The 22,854-nt window shown below is 30.4% G+C and overlaps 2 protein-coding genes across 2 annotated transcripts; both read right to left on the bottom strand.

Annotated features, from left to right (window-relative positions):
* Positions 1–1,896: 1,896 nt before the first annotated feature.
* On the bottom strand, positions 1,897–7,101 carry LOC105139415 (outer envelope protein 61-like). The gene is made up of 11 exons (XM_011045838.1): positions 6,733–7,101; positions 5,854–6,084; positions 5,596–5,652; positions 5,346–5,474; positions 5,089–5,166; positions 4,914–4,984; positions 4,534–4,583; positions 4,251–4,425; positions 3,108–3,693; positions 2,587–2,730; positions 1,897–2,319 (listed from the first exon to the last, which is right to left on the bottom strand). Exons 1-11 carry the CDS (start codon positions 6,826–6,828, stop codon positions 2,173–2,175), a joined length of 1,764 nt encoding a protein of 587 aa, XP_011044140.1. The 5' UTR covers positions 6,829–7,101; the 3' UTR covers positions 1,897–2,172.
* A 7,903-nt stretch (positions 7,102–15,004) lies between these two features.
* Positions 15,005–16,815, bottom strand: LOC105139409 (zeaxanthin 7,8(7',8')-cleavage dioxygenase, chromoplast-like). Its single transcript, XM_011045826.1, has one exon. The coding sequence runs from the start codon at positions 16,788–16,790 to the stop codon at positions 15,006–15,008; it is 1,785 nt and encodes a 594-aa protein (XP_011044128.1). The 5' UTR covers positions 16,791–16,815; the 3' UTR covers position 15,005.
* Positions 16,816–22,854: the final 6,039 nt, after the last annotated feature.

Genomic DNA, 22,854 nt, shown 5'->3' with positions numbered 1-22,854 from the left:
GACGTAACAGAGATAATGACCGTTGAAGAGTGCGCTCCATGTTGATGCGTTTTTTAATTTGTAAATATATTAAAATAATATTTTTTAATCTTTAAAATTTATTTTTAACATTAAAATATTCAAAAATACTAAAAAAATATAATTAATTAATTTTTAAAAAATTAAATTTTAGAAAAAACTATATTCTTATGGCAACGCCAAATTTTAGCCATTGCCCAAATCAAAATTTACAAGTTAAAAATGATTTGTTTAAATTATTTTGCCGGCAAATGAGGATGAATTTCCCGGCCCAACTAGAGGTGGCGTGGTGTCGTGGCAGGGTGGCGGCAATGATAGTGAGGTGAGTTGGTGTAATAGTTCCTGGGCCACGAAGATCTTTCTTCATGAGTTGGTGGTGCTTTGCAAAACCATCAGTTTTTTTTTTTTTATTCTTTTTCAGGATTGGCAGGACAGCTTCATATTCAAGGTTTTGGATTCAAAGTTGTAGCCAAGATGGAAGTTGTTTCATGTGTGATTCAAATATCTGTATTTTTTAAAAAAAAATATATTATTTTTAATATCATGACATTAAAACCATTTAAAAAATAAAAATAAAAACTAATTTTTTAAAAAATTATTATTTAAAAAAAAATATAATATCAACCATATTTCCAAACACCATCTTACTTGTAATAATCTATGATTTACCTCAGGTTAAATAAATTCATGTAATTATCCATCATCTAAAGTAATTCTATATGAAAAAAAATCTTCCATTCAAATCAGCATCCATCAAATTGAGATGAAATTGTCATCTTTGTAAACGAGCAGTGAACCATGGAGGAATCGGTGCCTGCGGATGGTGATGGATGATAACGATTAACCAATAAAAATCTTCATTTTAGGTTCTCTCTCTTTATCCTTCATTTATTCGGTGCGTTGGATAGAACTGAGCTAAAAAGTCGTAAGATCATTAGTCAAATCATTATTTATTATTGCTATCAAGAGGGATACCTTCATACAAGAAGAAGGGTGTGTTAACTTGTACGTGAAAACAACACTTTTTTGAAGGAAAAAAATAAGGTAACAAGGCGTTAGAATGGTGGAAACCATAATAATTCCCATATTGATAAAGGCTTTTTATTATAGCTTTTATTTCTCTACCTTTTCTTTTAAAACCTATATTAGGCTATTTGTTAAATCACTCATAGCTAGCCTTTGTTCTCCAAGTCTCATACAATTATATTTCGATTTTCCCTTTGAATTTACGCATTTTTTTTTTCAATTTTCAGTTGTTCTAGTTAAACAGTCACGATGGTGCAATTCACCATCATCCCCAACAACAAATTGATTGAAACAAATGGAGAGGATCGAAATGAATAAAGTATTGTAGTTTATGGTCTAAATCCACACCTTTAAGAGGAAAAGCTCTCGGAAAAGAGGCTGGTTGGTATTTTACTCCTGTTTGAGCATGTTTAAAGCAAGTTTGAGCATGAAAAGGTATTCAAACTGATTTTTTTAATCTTTTCCAATGATTTTAACAAACTAATGTGAAAAAAATAAAAATATATTTTAAACACACTGAAAAGAACATGAGTTCAAGCATCGCAAAAAGGAGTGACAAACCTTTAAATAGTAGTAGTTAATGGCGCTTTCCCTCTGTCTTTACGCTCAAACTTTTAGAGAGTAGAGTACTTTCCCAAACTATTATTTTTCAAATGAACGACTGCTTAAGTGGATTGCCGACAACGAACTTCATATCCTTGAAATTGAAATCTTGCACGTCTGATTGTGCTTATCATGTCGTGTAAATAAAGGTTGTTGACGTCACTTCCAATTAGTCTGGATCTCCCTTCTCCTTTTTTTGACTTTGGAATTCTTATCTCCTCAGAAAACTCCACCATGTAAAATCCGAAAGCTCCAACAGATCAAACAATGCATTGATGAAGAATTGACGTACAAAATAAGTGACGGGTAAACCGTCTTATTTACCCAATGAATAGTCGAGTACATGTTTCCCTCCCGACCCCCTCTTTAACTCCTCATCCTCAAGGTTTTCCCTCCATCCCTAACCTCATTTTAGCACTACTTTCCTGTCCTTGCGTCAAAGATACAATTAATGTTTCGAAGATAATTAGCCCCCATGAACGTTAAATTAGGGCATCGCAATGATGTACAAAAAATGTTCCTGCTCTACCTCCCGATGAAGCCTGGCCAGCGGAGGATAACAGCTAAGATCAACATACAAATAGCAAGAATCATACCAGGTCTCCCCAGTAACCAGTTCTTTGCTTTCTTTGCACCTTCCGCTCCTCTTTGGATCCTATTAGCCCATCGCATCTGCAGCAATCCATGGGAGAATAATTTTACATTCGTAATGCAGTGGGGGCAGTGATAAAAAGAATGGCCATAACTCTAAACCTTGTTGACCGTTATTTCAGAACAAACATGCAACTAAAATAAAGCGAAAGCACGGTTAAAAGGGAGAGAAAACTCTACCTAACATTTTCTTTAAATGTTATAGATAACAACTTGCACAAGATTGCTGGCAAATTTTGAACGACAAGTATGCAAATTCATTGAAAGTAAACATGGAAAAGAAGGTACCATTTTATCTAAGTCCTCCGGTGATAAAGATGACATGGCCTGCTGAGCTTTCGCTGCATCTTCTTGAGAAAGTTTTATTCCAAATTGTTCACTCATGTTAGCCATCGTCTCTGGGCTCAAATTCTTCATCATTGACGTGAACATCTGCCAATTTGCAAGCAAGCAGACATTAAAATACAAACAGCCATGCAATTAAGTGATATTCTTATCTTATTTATTAAATTTTAAGCAAGCCAGAAAATATTGAGTGATGTATATAAAAAAAAATTCAGACTGTCAAATTATAAACCTTTCTATATTCTAGCATATGAACTTTCTCCAGGGAATTTTTAAGAGTCAGAGCTATCATTTAAAGTGATATTTTGAATTGCAAATAATACTCTGAAAACCTGAAAGTAAGTCTGCACATGTATTGGATCATTTCAAAATGACAAAAGGGATTCTATGATGTGCAAAATGAGATCTTACTGGGATAAGAATTCAATAATTCAACAACATTAAAGCAAAGAAAGCCACCATACCTGCTGCATAGCTGGATCCTTCATTCGGTTTCTCATCTGTTCCTGCATATCAGAAGTTGAGGCAGGAAAGCTAGATGGAGAATTTCTTGAACTTGAAAGGAAATCACCAGAGGAACTAGTTTCACTGATGCCATTATTCCCATTAACTGCAAAAGTTCCACGAGTTTCTGTTGGTTTTAACCTAGCACTCAAACTTGGTTTGTCAGTGTTTAAAGCTGCAGCAGCAGCTGGAACCGAGCCATTTCCTCTCAAAGAAGATGCCATTTCAAACATTTTCTGAAGCGCTTCCGATGGCATCTTACTCATCATATCACTTGCTGTTTTAAGCATGTCTGGCATCACATTTGGAGGAACTGCACCGGGTCCGAAGCCATCAAAACTGCTATCTGAAGATCCTGCAGTAAGAGGATTCTCCCCCTGGAACGAGGAAGCCATTTGAAGCATTTTTTGAAGCTCTTCGGGTGACATCTTCCCGATCATATTTGATGCCGTCTTAAACATCTCAGGAGATACCTCTCCAGCTTTTGCACCACTTAAAGCAGCCAAAGTTTCAGGATTGGCATTAGATATGAAATTTTGGAATGACCTGCAATCAGACACAAGGAAAAATGGAAAATCAAAACAAATTGACAACCAAGATTAATATCTAACTCTATGGTTAATTGACAGCAAAAGAAGACTACCTGTTTGCACAAAAACAAACTTCAGACTTTAAGTGTTAGAAAGACGGAGATATCAGCTATGCTGACCTTGTTTTTTTATTTCATTAATTGAAACAAATTGGGCATGCTTTCATAAGTTTGCCCCAATTCCATGTCAAATAAAAAAAAATTGCCATTACAGTATCAACCCCAAAATCAGAGAAATTTTAGGAAACTATATTATGGCAGCAATTATGTTGCAGGAGACTGCAATTATCATTTCATGTAAATCCACCATTGCAGCAATAAAATTCAGATACCTTACTCTAATGAAAAAGAAGGGGGAATTAACAAAAGACGATCCCCATGGGGAATGAAAATCCATAATATCTCAGCTATACAGTCTTTTAAAAAAAATAAGCTGGTCTGCTAAGAACCCAATACTAGAGTCAAACAATAAATATGTAAAAATCAAGCAATTTTTAGATGGATAAAAAATTACCTCATAGCTTCCGGGTCATCTTTCAAAGCCTCCAGAGGCTCTGGATTTGATGCTGAACTCCCACCACGACCTTCCCTTCCACTTTTAGATGTATCAACGTTTTCCCTTGCTGATGAACTCTTAAGGTTTCCAGAGACAGTCTCAGCTTCTTCAGTTATTTCTTCAATTATCACTCCTACCAAACAAGTGGATATCAATTGTCAATTGAGAACTTTAAAAAGGAACATTCAACTCGTAGGAGCTCAAGCGAGCTGGGGGAAAAAAAGAGAGGAAAATAGCACACCTCTTGGTGCATGATAGCCACTTTCTTGAGCCAATCTTTCCTCAGCATTCCTGAATCAACAATTAACTTTACAATCAACGTCACATGTTAAACACTAGTTACTTTATTTACAATTCCGTTGGAAATTTTATCACATTATATACAATATAGAGGAAGGGCAGAAGATATGAAACTTCCTAAATATCAATCAGATGACAAGAAACTTAACAGTAGACTGCTGTGGAAAAACAAATGAGAAAATAAAAAGGCTAAAGCTAAAAACTCAACAAGCAAATGACTCCCGTACTCTTTAACAAGACATAAATCATAGGGGTAGAAAATATCAAACTGTACAACTTCCGGTCCAGAGAATGGTCTAAGAATTTCAGATGAATCCATACCTTAAAATGTCTGCAATAGTTTCATCATCAGGGGAAACTTCATGTGCTTTCCTCAAATCAGAGACAGCAACCTAACATGTATCAATAAGCCATTAGATATCTTATCAAACACGAACAGACAGCACAATGCAGCAACCACTGCTGAAAATTGCAAGATCTGTACAAATGAACTTACTTCCAGTTGGCCTAGTTCTCTGTAGGCTTGACCCCTTCTATAAAGGGCTTTAACATTTTTGGCATCATAACCCAAAACCTGGAGTGATATAACAATCAAATCAGAAAGAAGCAAGCGATGTGCGTGCACACACACACACAAAAAAAAAAAAATTAAAAGCAAAGGAACAAACCCTATTCATACCACCAATATATTACTACTACTACTACTACATCAGTTCTTTGAGTAAACTGAATTTTCTTAGTGGATTGTCATACCTCCGAGCCCTCTTTTATGCATTCATCGTATTGCTTTGTTTTCAAGTAACAAGACATTAAATTAAGAGAGCATGCCAACAAAAGTGTTCTGCCTTTGGAAGATGGAATCCCTTTAAGATTTTGCTTTGCCTGAGAAATATGGGGAGGAAAAGAATTTCATCAGTTTCAAAATGCAAAAGGCACACCAACAGGAAGAACTAATGCTTGAATATATAAAAAAAAGTGATAAAGATAAAGATGCAGCGCTTACAAGCAAATATTTCTGCAAAGCATCTTTGAACTTTCCTTGGCTATGCAGCTCATTACCCTGCCAAGGTAGGATTCAAATGCACAAGTCAAATAAACACAAAAGCAGTGACTACTCCACTTGCAAAATCTAGCACTAGTTATCCTTCAGCATTTAAACTACTAAGTACATTCACCACTAACCACTACATGAATAAAACACAATACACGCATAATGAAAGCTTACAAACAGAAAATCATCTAATTTAAGATTTGTATTTACCTGTTTCTTCAACATCTGAGCTGCATTCATTTCATATGTGGCCTGTGCATCAGCACGGGCACGCATGGCAGCAATCTCTTCTGGTGATGCATTGATCATTTTCTCACCAATCTCTGCCATCTCTTCAGGGCGTGTATGCTTTAACTGCTCTGCTGCCTGTTTCAAGTCCTCAGGCCTCATGTTTCTCATGCCTTCCGATGCCATTTTCACCAACTCAGGATTAGACATTACCTGCAACACCATCCAACACACCAAAACAATCAAAATCAATACAATCACAATCTGACCAGACCATGGATGTAAACAACACCAGATAAACTAGCGACCAGTTTCTAACAATAGTCAATTCAGATAAACACGACGCAACATTACAATATATTCATCTTAAGTGTTTAACAAGCCATTAACGATTGTTATTTTCCCTTTTCTCTTTTCTCTTTCCGAGTTTCTGATTTGTGCAGGACTAAAGGTACCCAAATCAATTAGATTCATCCACAATCTTAAAGAATTATTATTATGAAAAGGAACTCGGGTGCATACACTTCGTCGGACAAACCTCGGACCAACACACGACAACAAAATCTCAAAGAATCAAACTTGCAGTTTCTAAAATCTCCACCGATTTGAACAAAAAATAAGGAAAACAGGACAGCCCATTATCTAAATTCAACAAAAAAAGCTAGGTTTAACCATAAAAAGCAAAAAATCAACAGAAAAAATTCAAACTTTCCATTCTAAACGATAATCAAATCAAAATTCACAAAAGAAAAAACAGTTTCTCCCAAAATTGAACTGAACTACACATGAATTGATTCAATTAAAAACAAACCCACATCAAAATTATCATAAAAAAACAAAAACAAACGAGCAGAAGCAAACCTGTTGCTGGATCCTGGCGAAATCAGCGGGTGTCATGCGACCCATCTGTTCCTGAGCGATTTTTATTAACTCGGGATCCATCATTCCGTTAAACATCTTTAACTCTCTCTGTCAACTAATTATTAAACAGATCAAAAGGAATTGGTGAACTAAAACTAGAAGTATAAAAATACAAAATTGGACAGGAAAGGAAGCTTTTTTATAGAAACTGTTCTTCAGAGATAGAAAGGACTTCGCAAATCTTAGTAAAAACAAGGAGAGAGAAACATAAGTAGTTAATGGGTTCCGTTGTGTTTTTTTTTTTTTTTACACGTGTGTGTGTGTGTTCTGGGAAGGCAAAACTTTTTCGGTCGCCCACCAAAGCTGAACTGCGATTGAAAATGAGTTGAATTTGAATAGATGAGTTGCCAAAATTTAATGGGATAGATACAAATCAGTCCCCCACTTATATACTCATGAACTTATAAGTCCCCATTCTTCAATATCTTGTTAATTTCTCCCCATATTTTATTTTGTTGAACTTGATTATTTGTATCTCAGCTTAAATTGGTCACAAAAAATTAGGTATAAAACTCAACATGGTATATATGCCATCTATAGGATATTGGTCTACAACATTGAGATATGATTAGTATCTATAATTGATATATTATTTGTTAAAAAATATTATATTTGCTAGTTTTTCACCTTTTTTTTTTGCATTTTTTGCATATAATAAGATACTAAGATTTGCTTAATAGGATTTGAAAGAAATTATTTCAATCAAATTGATTTTATATCATTCTTTTCATCTAATCAGGAGAAACAATGAGAATTTTAAACAAATATTTTAACGATTCATCTTTATAATATTTTTTTTGTTAATAATTATATTTTTTTTCAAGATACTTTACACACATCTTTATTTATACAATCACAATATTTATAATTACATGTGTGATTAAAATTAAGTGTGGCAAAGTAAATTTTAATTAATTCCCAGCTAATAGAATAGAATAAGAATGCTTTATTTGAACTTTTCTATGTCATATACTCTAGGAAAAAAATACTATAGTTTTTCAAATTAATAAAAATAATTTTAATAAATTCAATTTCCACGGTAAAGAAACTATGGGGAATGGGAGATATGGGGATAAATTAGCAAGAATCTGAAAGTTAGGGACTGAAATTTAATTTAAATATTCCTTGGATACTGATTTGCAGTGACTCCAAATTCAATAAAAAAGAAACCGAGCGGAAATAACACTCGAAGATGCTTCGCTTCGTCGAAATTTACTCGTTCGTCCGTCCCTCTTCTAAAATCATTGACGATAGGCCTACTGTTGGCCCATTAAAAATGTTTGCAAGCTCACACTTGATCATCAAAACCAGGCTCCAGCCCTCTCCTTTTTATATATAAAAAAACATTTCATCACTTTTTAACCATTTTAAAAGTCCGATTTTTTAAATATTTTCTTTTATTTATTTTATAGTTAATTTGGCATTTTAAAAACAGATCAAATTTTAAATTTTCATTATTTCTAAAATATTGATGTTAATGATCCTGATAAATCTTGGACTTAAAAATTAGGTTCAAAACTTGCAAGTCTGAAGTTGCACTTGGAGAGCAAATGCCTGCTATGTATCCTAGTCAACTTTGGGGTGTGCAGTCATGCTTGCAAATAGCTTTCTATCAAAATGGCGTATGGTAGACCAGACTCACCGAGAGCAAGGAGCTTATGCGACAAGCACGCGAGAATAGTGGTGGGTAAACTAAATCTATTTTGAAATTTTATTTAATAGTTTAAGTTATTAGATGTTAATAAATTATTTTAATTTAATAATTTAAGTTTTTAGATGAGATTTTAAAATATAATTTATATTATTTTTTAACACATCCTCTTAACTTGCACAAATTCACATTACCTTATACTTATTTTTTATCAAATTAATAGAAATTATAAGATTTGAACTTATGACTGTTTGGTTATAAAAACTTTGATATTATATTAAAGAATCATCTTAACTTAATAATTTAAATTTTTAAATAAAATTATAAAATATAATTTATATTATTATTTGATAATTTTTTTACAAGATTGATGCGGCCACACAAAATAACAAATCCAAGATATCTGCGAGGCTATATAAGCCAGATACCATATTCGGAAAGATGGGAAAGCCGCCGGCCTCTGTCTCGAGCATGTACTTGTAAGTCTCGAGCATATTTTTATAATCAAGCAAAAAATAACCATTTATTTTTATAATGCAATCATATTCGGATTTTTTTGTTAAAAAATCTGTGTTTTTACCAGCAAACACACGATAACCAGTAGGACTCCAGGAGGTTTGATGAACAGAGCATTCATGATACTTGTCTAACAGTTAGCTCAGAAAAAACACCATGAAGCGTATCGATCAAGACCTGCCATGACCAGGTTACAGCATAACAAAATATGAACCAGCGGACTAATTAACTAATCAAACCTAGGCCATGTGTTTCACTCTGCTCTGTCATTTGCTGCTTTTTAGCTGTGCTTTGTGTAATCTGCAGAGTTATCGGCTGCGATTTTAAGAATGCAAGGTTGGCTACCCAACAAGTGTGTTTTTTCTCGTAAGCTCTAAGAATAAATAAAACATTACAATACTAGTTTTACAGGCATAATTTTTTCATCGTCATGATATTACCATTCCATTGATAAAAAATTTACCGGTTAATTCACTGATAAAATATATTTATTAGAATAATATTCTTTGATAATTTTTTTATTTGTCATTAATTTTATCGGTAAACAAAAAATCAATAGTTTTACAAATTGAAAATGTGAGCAAAAAAATTCACGCTTATTTCGTTGGTATTTCCCTTGAGAAGATTGTCACATAACCATAAAAACACTCTATGTAATTCCGTTGGTGATTATTTAAAAATATTTTTCTAAAAAAGTATATTTAACAAAACTAGAAAATAGTTAAATTAATATAAATCAAAACTCCACAATACTCAGAATTGAGTTGCTTGAAAAACAGAAGAAGAAAATCAATTCAAAAAATTTACAACAAATAAATAACACAAAAAAAATAAAACAAGAACATTGATCTCATATGAAAAAAAATCCTATAACAACATTCATACAATTATTAAAAGTAGAAAAATTTAAAAACAAAATAAAAAAAACTAATATAATAAAAAAAACACCAAGAAAAATTATCTTAATGTAGTTGCGAGTGAAGCTGATAAGAGGAAAAAAAAACAAATTCATAAAATATGTTAATTAAAAAAAATCTAAGAAGAAAAAAGAAAAAAAACATACCAAAAAATGAAGGAGAAGAGGTGTTGAGGATAGAAGAGAAGAGAAGAGAAAAAAAAATGAATGTTGATGTTTTTTATATAAGGGGAAGAAAAAGGCAGAGAAGAAGAAAAAGAGAAAAAAGAATAGGTTCGTTTGTTTTGAAATGAAGGATTCTATTTATTAGGGTATTTTACTGACGATTTTACTGACAGATAATTAAATATTAATATTTATAACCAGTCAAGTGGTGATTCCATCAATAATATTTAATTTAAAATTTTAATTTAATAAAAAAATTTAGAAATCGTCAAATATCACTAATGACTTTTCAATCCGTCGGTGATTCTGTTTGTAATATTTAATTTAAAATTTTAATTTACTCGAAAATTTTTAAAAACCCGCTAAATAACATCGACAACATTTCAATCCGTCGGTAATTCTTTTTATAATTAACATGATGAACAGTGTCAGAGAGAAATGGACGCTTTACTAATGGATTTTACTAACAAAATTAATTTCATCAATAATTTTATTGATATAAATGACATTTCATCGTATTTTTTAATTTTATTTTAATTTTTTTAATAGTAATTACCTCATTAAAATTCATTATAATTTATTGATAAAAATATTTTATTAGTATTTATTAATTTTCTGATAATAAAAGTTATTGGGATTGAAAGTTGCAAATGTGATGCAATCGTATGATATGTTCTTGGTAACAACAGCAATTGCTGAAGATATTTTGTTTTCTGAAGCTACTGTGATTCTGTACGTATAGGGTGCATGCATGTATCTTTTTCAGTTTCTAGATGTAGCTTGTGGGCAACCATTGCGTATACTCCACTCCACTGCACTCTTTTATCAATAAATTATCCAATTGCAAGTGGATCATTATAAATAAATAAAGAAAATAAAAGAATTGCAGTTGTTGCTGTTCGTATCTTTTATAAAATATAAGAGGATCTAATAATATCCCTCGAGAGTTAGGTGATTTTTTGTTCATGATCGAGCTGCTAAAGGACTTGTAAGGGATTGAAACTTAGCTGTTGCTGTTGGTTTTTGTTATTCAGTAAAATGAATGGAAAATTCTGATATACAGGAATATTTCGATCTTGCCTATTATGTACAAGGCGATTCAAGAAACTAAACATTGCGAGTCTAGCAAATTCTCACTCTTTGTTACCGCCATAGAAATTGAGGACCTCCTTGACATGGATGGATGAACTATTAAGGAATCCTTCCAAATTAATGTGGGCATGAAAACTAGTTTGTTCTATGAGAGATTCAGGAAGCCAAGGAAATTAAAATCTTTCGACTCGTGGGGCTTGTTTGCTGTTTCATCTAGACATATATAGCACTCTTATTTTTGTTATTCCCAGCAAGAAATTCATTCGGTTTTTTTTGGTAAGACAATCTGTATTGCTGTAGGAAAATCACGATCACCATTAGGACTCCAGGAGGTTTGATGAACAAGGCATCCATGGTACCTGTATAACAGCTGGCTCGGAAAGAATAACATGAAGCATACCGATCAAGACCTTTCCACGACCAGGAATTGCAGCACAAGAAAACATGAACCAATGGACTGATTGATTAATCAAACGAAGGACGTCTGTTTCACTTTGTCATTTGCTGCTTTGTGTAATCTGCAGAGTTATGGGCTGCAATTTCAGAATGCTGTCTCGGTTGGAATTTTGTTGCTAGCTAGGTAGGGCTAGCTGATATGTGTGTTTCTGACGCAGATCATCCTGTTTTGTTTGCCGGGAAGTGTTGGACCCTGAATGCGATGTTTTGGTGACTCTACAAGCTACTCAATTCCGAATTAATTGTCAATTCCAGAGCACCCTCCTCCTCTCTTTTATCTGAAAATATTTTGTTTTCGTGTGCATGCATCCTTGATTAGCATATATTTTGATTGTCTCACAAGAATAATATATTCTGAAGTCACAGCGAATGAATTGTCTTACAAGAATAATATATTAATTAAAGGGATGTGGGAAAATAAATATTACAATTTTTATTTAAAAAAATATTGAAATAATATCATTTTTTTAAAAAAAAAAAAGCTTCGACGTAACCATTATATTCTTAATACATATTACACAAATATGGACCCATTCATTCATTCATGCAAAATCTTATCTAAGAAACTTTCTAATTTTTAAATGTACTGGGGTCAAGATGCCTGCCACAATTGATTTTTCTCATAAACTAATTTTATATCACTACATCCAGAACGTTTTTCTTTTTAAGGGTTTCGTAGAGAATCGCGAACATTATTATAAAACTTGGCCCTGCCTATAATCTGATTCAAAGCAAATATATGCATTCACGAGCGGATCTAGAATTACGTACTAGAAGACATCAAAATTAATATAATAAAATATAATATTTGTTTTAATTTGTTTTACATGAATGGTAAAACAAAAATTATATAATTTAGTTTTATTAAAATAACTTATTACAAATATATAATAACCTTATTATAATGTAAAATGTTTGGAGCAATATCAAATTAAGTTAAGATAATAAAGTTAATTTTATCTTTATAATGTATTTATCACTTTAATATTGTTAATCTTTATATCTATTAACTAATTTACTTAGATCAATTTAAATATTATCAGTTTTCATAATTAAATAAAAAGATAATTATAGTAACTAAAAAATTTTATTTTAAAATCGTAGAACAATTTTTTAACCTCTACACTGCCCTTGCAGTAATTTATTTAAAAAAAAAACAAAATTTATATGCTCGTCATAAATTATAATAGCATAATTTTGATATTTATATCTATCAAATATAAACATATAAAGTATATAAGAAACATTAGTTAAAGTAAAGTATTATTTATGTTTGATAAACTTTGAAATAAAGCAAAAAATAATAAAAAATAATTCTTACATATTTATTTTAATTGTGCTTGTCATTCTTTCATAAAATAAAAATCATTAATTATCATATCAATTATGAATCCATCTTTCAGTAATTTCTTTTTCTATATAGATAATCAAATAATTTACAAGAAAATCATCCTTTATCCGATTGAAAAGTCTTGTTTTAATAATATTTATCACTAAAAAAACTCATTCAGTAGTTGTTATTGAAACAAGAAGAGTCAAAATAAGTCGAATTAACCTGTCAGCTAGTAAATAAATTATTGATTTTTTTTATTTTAACAAGTCCTTAACATAAATCAGCAATCAATGACATGTTCTTTAACTTTGGATAATTGAGTACATGATTGGATGACATGTTCTAAAATCAAAACATATATCGTGAGAAAAATTTATAATTTTGGTGGCTCTGCTTAAAACAAAACATAAAAAAAAATTAAGCTTAATCAAAACAAACCAATAAAATATATCTAATTAATTAGAAAAAAATCACCATAACAAGAATTTTAAAAAAAATTGATAGCATATTTGAGAAAAAAATAAGTAAAAGTTATAAAATTATAAAAAATATCATCAAATTATTAACAAAAATAGATTATAATTTTAAATTACCTTATTTTATTTTATGAAAGATAAATTAATTAGTGGCTCTACTTCAATTTTTTTATAAAAATATTTCATTTATAATTTATATTTTTATCAGCTGGAAGATTTATATTAGAATTACATAAAGTAATGACCTTATATTTTTTTTCTTTTCACGTTGGTAAAGAGTAAATAAAAAATCAAAAGTAAAGTTACATTTAATTACTATTTAAAATAAAAAACATTCTTTCAATCAAATTTTTCCATATCATTTTTATTTTATTTTTACATAAAAATTAAATTAAATTATTATAAATAACTTGAAAAATAATTTTTGCGTACATGTATCTTAGTCAATGAAAGAAACCGGAATGGAAACACCTAGAAAATAAACCTATTTGACAAGATTGCAGGTACTATATGGAGAGTTAACACCTCTAGCTCACACTTAATTATTTAGTAAAAAACATTAAATTATTTTAGAGGGACTGCCCTACTTGCCCTCCTTGCCCCCATCTCTGGATGCACTACATCAACTTAAAATAACATGTAAAATAATATTGTATAAAAAAAATAGAAAAATATCTTTCATCTTTTATCTTTTAGATTGCCCTTGTCGTGACTTTCTACTTGCAAGAAACTTTCCCAATTAATCATTATATAAAACTCTTATATATATATATGTGTGTGTGTGTGTGTATATATATATATGTATATATATATATATGTATGTATGTATGTATGTATGTATGTATGTATGTATCAGTTTTATATAATCTAGTGAAAGAGGTCGAAGCAAAGATGTAGCATGCATTCATATATCGAAATATGTATGTTTTTTTTTTTTAAACCAGTAAAGGTAAAGAATCATGAATATAGTTATAAAATTCAACTCCATTCATAATTCGATGCAAAAGCCGGATTATAAATTAGATAATCCAACAAACTTACCTATATCAATTTAAATATTATTAGTTTTCATAATCAAATAAAAAGATAATTAAAAAAATTATTTTAAAATTGAAGAACAATCTCTTAGCCTCTACACTGCCCTTACAGTAATTTATTAAAAAAATAAAATTATTATAAAAAACAATTTTAATGTGTATCCTTTAAAATGTATCTAATATATTTAAAGAAATTTATTAAATTTCTTTAAGTGATGGCTCCAAAATTTGAATTGAAAAGGTTCAAGAAGGAAATAAATTTTTTTAATCACAAACCCATCTCCCTGTGCTAAAAATTAATTAAATCTAGTTGATTTATAACTGTTATCCCTTAAAAAGTAAAATCTTATTTAACATGGTAGTGGTTGTATTTTAAAATGTATTTTATTTAAAAATATATCAAGATAATATTTTTTATTTTTAACATAGCACATAAAAATAATAAAAAACTTAATTTTTAAAAAATAAATTTTATTTTTATTAAAAATTACTTTTCAACCGGAAAAAAAAATATAAGTCCGAGATTAACTAGCTGCTAATTGCACTGTTCGAATACATATTTTCTTTACAATTACCAGTAATTTGACAAGCTATTTTCACTTAAAAATAGGCTATGGAAACCATATGGAACACGTCTAGGAAGTTTAACTTTCGCAACAATGTCAAGATTTGGAGACTTGGCATCCATGACAGTAAAATTTGATTGGCCGGAGTTCTCATCATGCACGTAACTCACCACAAATCCATCATCTTCGTCTTCATCAGATTTCACAGCATTTGCTTTTCTAGGAACAAACAACGGCTCCCCTCCAAAACAACCTGGCCCATAAAGCCTCCTCGAGACTTCGCATTCTTGTTCCAAATCAATCTTGGCTAAACCTGACATCTTTGGTACCTTTTCAGCAATTCCCAAGTAAGCATAGCGATTTTTCTTCCCGATATAGGAAGGATTGATAGATCCCAACTCCAAACTTCTTTTGGACAAGATCTTTCTTGAAACTTTCCCTGTTCTCGTGTTGATAGTCAATTTTTCCAGTGAGAAATGGACCTTCTCTATTTCGTGAAAAACATTTGCAATGCTTGACACATTTGGCGCTACCAAGACTATCTCATCATCCCCATTTTCCCAAGCATTGGTGACATGCATGGCATTAAACCCTGGGACTGGAAACCACCTCGTATTTGAATCACTCTCAGCATATCTTGGTAAGATCCCAATTCTTGGCACTTTCTTTTGATCACAAACCACAGGCATGCCTCTTCCTAGCATGACATTTGTTGGTTCAACCACCAACTGCGTCTCTGGGAAAATTGCAAATCGTTTGGTTATTGCAAAATCATGAATAGTAGTAGGCTGATTTACAGACAAAAGGGGAACACCTCTTTGCTTAACACCATCCTCATTGAAGTGAAAATAAGTGACATGAGGAAAAAATAATGGGTTGCACTGGAAAGCAAAAGTATCCTTTGTATCCTTGTCAACTTTGGGGTGAGCAGTCATGCTTGCAAACATCTTTGTATCAAAATCCCATCTGCCTAGTGTCTCGATGTCGCCTTCTTGTGTCATGCCAATGACATATGGTAGATCAGACTCGCAAAGAGCAAGGAGCTTATTTGAAAAGAAAGCAAGACTTGTGTTGGCCAAACCAAATCCTCTCATGAGATTGATATGGCCACACAGAACCCTTCCTACGGCCATGAAAAAAGCAAGGACGTCAGGAAGGCTATAAAAGCCGGATAATATATTTGGAAAGATGGGAAAACCTGCTTCTTTCTCAAGCATGTATTTGTAAGTCTTGACATAGCGACTACAATGGGTTGCTTGGCCACCGGATAGTTTCAAGGAATGAAGCATGCCGTCTCCTTCAAAGAAATGGAGAGGACCATTAGGCATGTGTTGTGGGTTTGAACCATTTCTAATATACACGCCATTTAGACAGCTAGGGAGCTCTCCCTCCACTACAGTGCAGTTAGTGGGCTCAAGTTCATCCACTGGAGCAAAATTCCCGGAGAACACTTGATATGGATCGACCGACGGATCAAGAGGAGGCCGGTGGTCGATGAATTTGAATATGGAGGTGCTGAGGCAATTTTGGAATCTTGAAATGTGGGAGGACAGAAATGGTGAATTTGATGATGCTATCTTTCCAAGCGATGATCCGGTGTCTGCATTATCTCCCTGGATTGTATTTTTTTCTTGCGAAGAGATTAGTACAGGCACCCAAGTTGCTTGTCTACGAGAAGGCAGTCGTGCACCGAACTGGGGGATGCCACGAAAAGTAGGGTGACAAGTTTTTTGTATGGGTTTTGGGTGCGTGTGGATGTTGTTGGAGAAGGAATTAATGGTGCAGTACATGGTGTGTTAATCAAAGAAACTGATCTCGATTGTCTTAAGAGAAATATTAACGGAACAGCGCATGATTCAGATAATAGCATAATTTTGGCTTCATATACATACACACACACACACACACACACACACATGCATACATACATACATATATATAATAATATAACTTATCCATTCATATTAGGGGTGGAATTAGGAGGCAAGCAAGGGCCAGTCCCTGCAAAATATTTTAAATTTTTATATTTTTAGTGTTTAAATATAAAATAATATAATATATTTTTATTTTAAATCAATAAATTTTTTAATGATAAATTATATCTTAAGTTTTTACCCTTCATGTCATATAATTCTAGCTCCGCCCCTCGTTCACGCGAAAAGCAACCAAAATGCCTCGTTAAATCATTGTGCGAGCTAAGAGGAATCCAATATGGATTAACATTTTATCTTCTCTTGTATAAAGGTGGGGCTTCTTTCCTTCACGGCCACACACACTCAGGGCCGCTGGAATTTTTGAAAATTGGCCTGGGAATCGATGGGTTTGGCTTCATTGTGATGAGGTCAAGCACAGTTTATTTTTATTTTACAAAAGTATTTTTTTAAAAAATTTGATTTTTATTTATTTATTTATTTATTTTTGTTCAAATTAATATTATTTTAATATTTTTATATTATTTAATGTGCTGATATTTTAAATATATTTTTAAAAATAAAAAATATAATTGTAATTACAAGTACCCTTCAAACACTGCACTTGATTTTAAAAGAAAAAACAAGAAGAAGATAATTTTGGGGGAAAAAAAGCAAAAAGCAAACAAAAAAATAAAAAAAAAACATGGAAAGAAAGTTAAGGTTAAATTCTTAACATGCTCAATATTAAAATCATTTAGAAAAATATTATAGCAATTTATAGTATTTCATAAAGAAATATATATACAATTGTAATTCTTAACCAATTCAATATAAATAAAATAAAATCAACAAAATTTTATTTGGAAAATATAATAAAAAATAAAAGAAAAAAAATCATGTAAGGAACAACTGTAACAATCTGTGGTGTTTCATGAAAAAAATTTATAGCTATAATTTTTAAACAGCTCAATATTAAAAACAATAAAATCAATAAAAATAATTTAAAAAAAATTATAAAAAAATCACGTGGGAAAACATTGTAGCAATTAACGGTGTTTAGTATGAAAAAAATAAATTTGATAAATATAATTTAAAAAAATAAAAAAACATGTAAGGAAACACTATAGCAAATCAAAAATCATGTGAAGAAATATTGTAGTAATCCATGATATTTTTAATAACTAAAAAGCTAAATTCTTTAATTAGCTCAATATGAAAAAAATAAAATTGACAAAGATAATTCTAAAAAAATAAAAAAATCATTTTAAAAACTACATGGAGAACCACTGTAGTAATTTACAGTGTTTTAAAGAAAAAAATAAAAAATTAAATTCTCAATTAGCTAAATACTAAAAAAAAATCAACAAAAACAATTCTAAAAAAGACAATTTTTGGAAAAAAACCATAAAAGGAAAAAAAAAAAGAAAAACAAAACATGTAGGGAAAGTTAAAGTTAAATTCTCAACCAACTCAATATTGAAAAAATAAATTTAACAAAAATAATTTTTAAAAAACATGTGGGGAAACATTGCAATAAAACAAAAATTATATGAAGAAAACACTGTAGCGATCCATAATATTTTTTTTTTAATTATGAAGCTAAATTCTCAACCAACTCAATATAAAAAAATCAACAAAGACCATTAAAAAAAGAAAAAAATCATAAAAAGAAAGAAAAAAACCAACCATGAAAATATTATAGCAATTCATAATATTTTTTTTAAAAAAAATTCATATCTATATTCTCAATCAATTCAATATTTAAAAAATTGGTAAAGATATTTTTGAAAAAAACACTAAAAAAAGAAAAAAAGTCAATTTAAAAAAAAAAGAGAAAAAAACATGTAAAATAAAAAAAGAAAAAAATTAAGAAAAAAACTGCAGCACTCTCCCTAAAATGTTGTTAATAGTATCACTATGTTGTTGACATTTAGATTTTTGGTTGACTAAGTGTTTTTAAAGGTTTTTTTGTTAGGTTTTTAAACTTATATAATGTTTTAGAATGTTATAGTAGTTGTTTTTAAAATATTTTGTATTTAAATATATATTAAAATAATATTTTTTTAAGTTTTTTAAAATTTATTTTTGATATTAACACATTAAAATGATCTGAAAGCACTAAAAATTATTAATTTAAAATAAAAAAATTATTTTTTAAATATTTTTACAACACAAAAATAAAATAAAAATAAAAAAGAGTAAGAATTATTTCTAAAATTGCTTTTAGAGCTCTGCAAATCCTAAAAGGAAAGGCAAAATAAAATAAAAAAAGGGTGGGATTGACTCTTTCAGTCCCCTTTACAAGGCCGGATGAAAGGAACAGAGAGGGGGACAGGTATTTCTATGTTGTGATTTCACATTCTTCATTTAATTTTTATTTTTCACGTTTAGTTTATTTTTAGGAAGGTTTGGTTGTTCAGGTTGTCTTTTAATTTCTCTTTTCTTGCCTTTCATTGTTTTTCGACTGAATATGATGTTGGGACGAGATATTTTAGTTATTACTATTGTAATAGTATGATTAATATATTTTAAAAAAATATTAAAAGTATAGAAAATATTTTCATTTCTAGCATCACTGTTAGACCCAAGTTTCTTACTCCTCTAATAATAATAAAAATATTTATAATATTAAAAAAAATATTAAAAAAAATTTACCTTAATTTTTATAATTTATAATCTCTTTAAATCAAATTTATGGTTTTTCTTTAATAATAATACTATTATTTTTAAAATTTAATAATAATAATAATTTTAATTTTACCATTCAAATTAAATCTATGGATTTTTTTCCAATTGAATTTTTTTTTTCAAATTTATTATTAATTATATTAGTAATAATGAAAATAATAATATTAAACATGCCTAATTCAAGTTCTTTTAATTTTTAATTTTATCTTTCAAATCAAATTTATGGTTTTTTTATTAGTAATAATATTTTATTTTAAATTTAATAATAATAACAAAACTCAAGTTTTGTGAGTTTGACATCACCTTCTAAATCCAAGTAACTTGGTAAGCCCATGTAAGATCTAAGTTACTTAGGTATGGCTCTCCTGTCGAACCTAAGTTTCCAGGTCTGGGGCCCTTAATAATAATAATAATAATAATAATAATAATAAAATGATGTATTTATAAAATAAAAAGACAACAAAGCCCCTCAACACAATTATATATTTTCTCTTTTTCTATAGTATAAGTGTATTTTCACTATTTATTTTTCTTGAGAAGACAAGAGAAATTCCCAACTCAAGACTAAAATCTTGTGCTCTGGAGGGCTAATCAATATCTACATTGCAGCCCAAACGAACTATTCTATCTCCTGTTATTATTTTAATATCAAATATATCCTAAAAAAAAAAACTAACTCCCAACTATAATTTTTTTTTAGTAAGGATAACCACATCATTATACTACTTTAATTTACAATAACCTATATCTTGATGGACAGTAAAATATTAATATCCTGTAGTATATTGTATAATGAATATGAGTAGAGATATATGTCAAAAAAATTAATTAAACCCAGAAAAATTAATTCAACCTAATAGCTTCAGCTATTGAGTTGAGATGGTTTTTTAATATGATATCAGAACCTTGATAACCAAGCGGTCTCGAGTTTGAATCCCACCATTCTCATTTATTTGATAAAACCCAAGCATAAAGTAATGTGAATCCGTACAAGTTTCATGTTCAAAAAACTTTCACTTGAGAGAATATGTTAGATAATAATATAAATCATATCTTGAAATCTCATTTAATAACTTAAGTTATTAAGTTGAGATAATTATTTGATAACATATAAAAAAAAAGGGGTGGGCATGGAGAATTAAAGGTAAAAGAGTCTTCTTTTACATGTTTCTCTACATTTTCTTATTTTCTAAATTCAACATGCTTACAAATTTGCCTCCTTTTTTTATTTAAAGTGTTTTCAAGGTTAAGATAAAGGAACAAAATAGTTTCTTTTGCCTCGATTTGTGCATGCAATGAGATGTTTGTTGTTATGATGTTTTTTTTTTTTAGGGGGGTGGGGGTATTAATGGTTGTGTTTATGGTGGTTCATATTGTTTTCATTGTTGGTTTTTTCTCTAAACTTCTTCTTGGTTTTTGTTGTTCTTTGTGTGTGCGGTTCATGCTTAGGGTGTATTTAGCATTGCAGTTGTTATTGTAGTTGTAGTTTGAAAAAAGTTGTTTTGTAAAAAGTATTTTTAGTTGAGGCTGGGTTGGAAAAATATATGTTTGGTTAAAACTGTGGTTAAAATTGAGGTTAAATAAAAAGTAATTTAATATGTTTGGTTAAGAATGTTTTTGAAATTGAGGTTATAAAATAATTTAATATATATATATATATATATATTGATGGGTTTTAATTTAAATATTATAGATTTAACTGTTGTTATTACATCATGAAATAAATAATACTTTATATAAAATATTTTTTATTATTCCATTCAACTATCTATAATTTCATCACTTCTAAAATACATTCGATATTTTTTTTGGTTTCTTAAACGTGCAACAATATAACTTGTAAAATATAATAAAGCATAAAATTAAAATTGCGATCAAATTCTACAAATACTACATCATCAAGTGAATAAAATATAATTAAAAAATAAAAAAATATTTAATTTTTTTTATTTTACTAGGACAGACCTGGTTTAATATATTTTACGTACTGGACTTAATTCGATCCAACCAAAACAGTGGAGTTATGCTTCACTGTAACAGCCTCCACTATTCGCTAAATAGTGGAGTATAGTCTTTTTTCTATTCACATGAAAAAGCAGCAATTTACTATTTTTTTTTTGTATTTTATACACAATTTATTATAGAATTCATGGACAATAAATTATCTTTTTCTTAATCAAATATTTACAAGCTTCGATTTACTTTAAAAACAATTGTAACTGCAGTGTCAAACAGGCACTTAATTTCTTAGGTGAGAAGGTAAGCTTGGCTTCTGGGGCATTGGTGGCCTCTCTAAGCTCGATATGTTACTGTTTCTGACTTTCCGTGTCTAGTTAGTGAATCTGAAGTTCCAAGAAAAAATCCATAAAAACTGTATATTCTTGAAAAGTCAGCGACAGATCTTCTTTATCTAAGGTCAAAATCAAATGATGTACATAAAAATCAAAATCAAGGTATAACAAGATAAAAAAATTTCAACTTGGGGAAAACAAAAGCATAGGCTACTGCAATTCTGATATTTTATAGTGAAAAACAATCACGAGGCAAGATTAGTCCACCCGAACACGAACCCGGCAAGACATAAAAACTATCCTAGCTATCAACAATCTCCACGCATGCAAACTATCTTAGCTATCAATACTAAAAGACCAAGAAAACAGTTAATTTGAACAGTTAGAATTGAACTGAAAGTACTACTCAAAAGTCACATGGAGTTAATTAGCTCTCTATCCTTGCAGACAAAACACTAGTTTTCACTCCTTTTCTTTTAACAATCTCTAACATTTTTATATTTTTTTCCCTTTTTTATTGTACACAATGGTAAAGCAGTACTTTCTGTATGTTAGCTGAAAAGCCACGTGACTTTGTTGAAACCGAAGTGGTATGCACAAGTTTTCTTTGCGCCTTTCCATCTCTGAAGCTGAGGGGTAACTTTTTTTGCCTCCAGTAATATTGTTTGGGGGCTTTCGGCTGGGGATTTCTTCATGCCTTTCCATCTCCCAAGCTGCAAGCTGATGGGTCATTTCGTTTTAGCTCCAGTAATGTGGTTTGGTTTTGGGGGCTTTCAGCTGGGGATGCCATTGCCTTCTCTTGGCTTCGACTGCTGTACCAGCTGTTGCTGCATTTGGATCAAGCTGTTTTTCACTCTTTCTTTTACTTTTCTTTTGGGTTGTGGGGATGGTGGGTTTTCTTTTGCTCTGGTTTGGTTTGTTGTGTTTTCTTTTGGGTTGTCGCTCAGGTTTTCTTCTCGGCC

Source organism: Populus euphratica, unplaced genomic scaffold (genome assembly GCF_000495115.2).
Source record: "Populus euphratica unplaced genomic scaffold, PopEup_1.0 scaffold3.1, whole genome shotgun sequence".
NCBI classification, from domain to species: Eukaryota; Viridiplantae; Streptophyta; class Magnoliopsida; order Malpighiales; family Salicaceae; genus Populus; species Populus euphratica.
Note: the sequence above shows the minus strand (reverse complement) of the source record. Positions and strands in the feature narration are given on the sequence as shown.

Bases quoted from the DNA above. Each gene is read 5' to 3' on its own strand.
- LOC105139415 (XM_011045838.1), bottom strand. From the start codon at position 6,828: ATGTTTAACGGAATGATGGATCCCGAGTTAATAAAAATCGCTCAGGAA. The intron at 5,653-5,853 runs GTAAATACAAAT...CTACCTTGGCAG, and splicing joins CTCAGATGTTGAAGAAACAG to GGTAATGAGCTGCATAGCCA. The intron at 2,731-3,107 runs GTATGGTGGCTT...GCAAATTGGCAG, and splicing joins AGGATCCAGCTATGCAGCAG to ATGTTCACGTCAATGATGAA.
- LOC105139409 (XM_011045826.1), bottom strand. From the start codon at position 16,790: ATGTACTGCACCATTAATTCCTTCTCCAACAACATCCACACGCACCCA.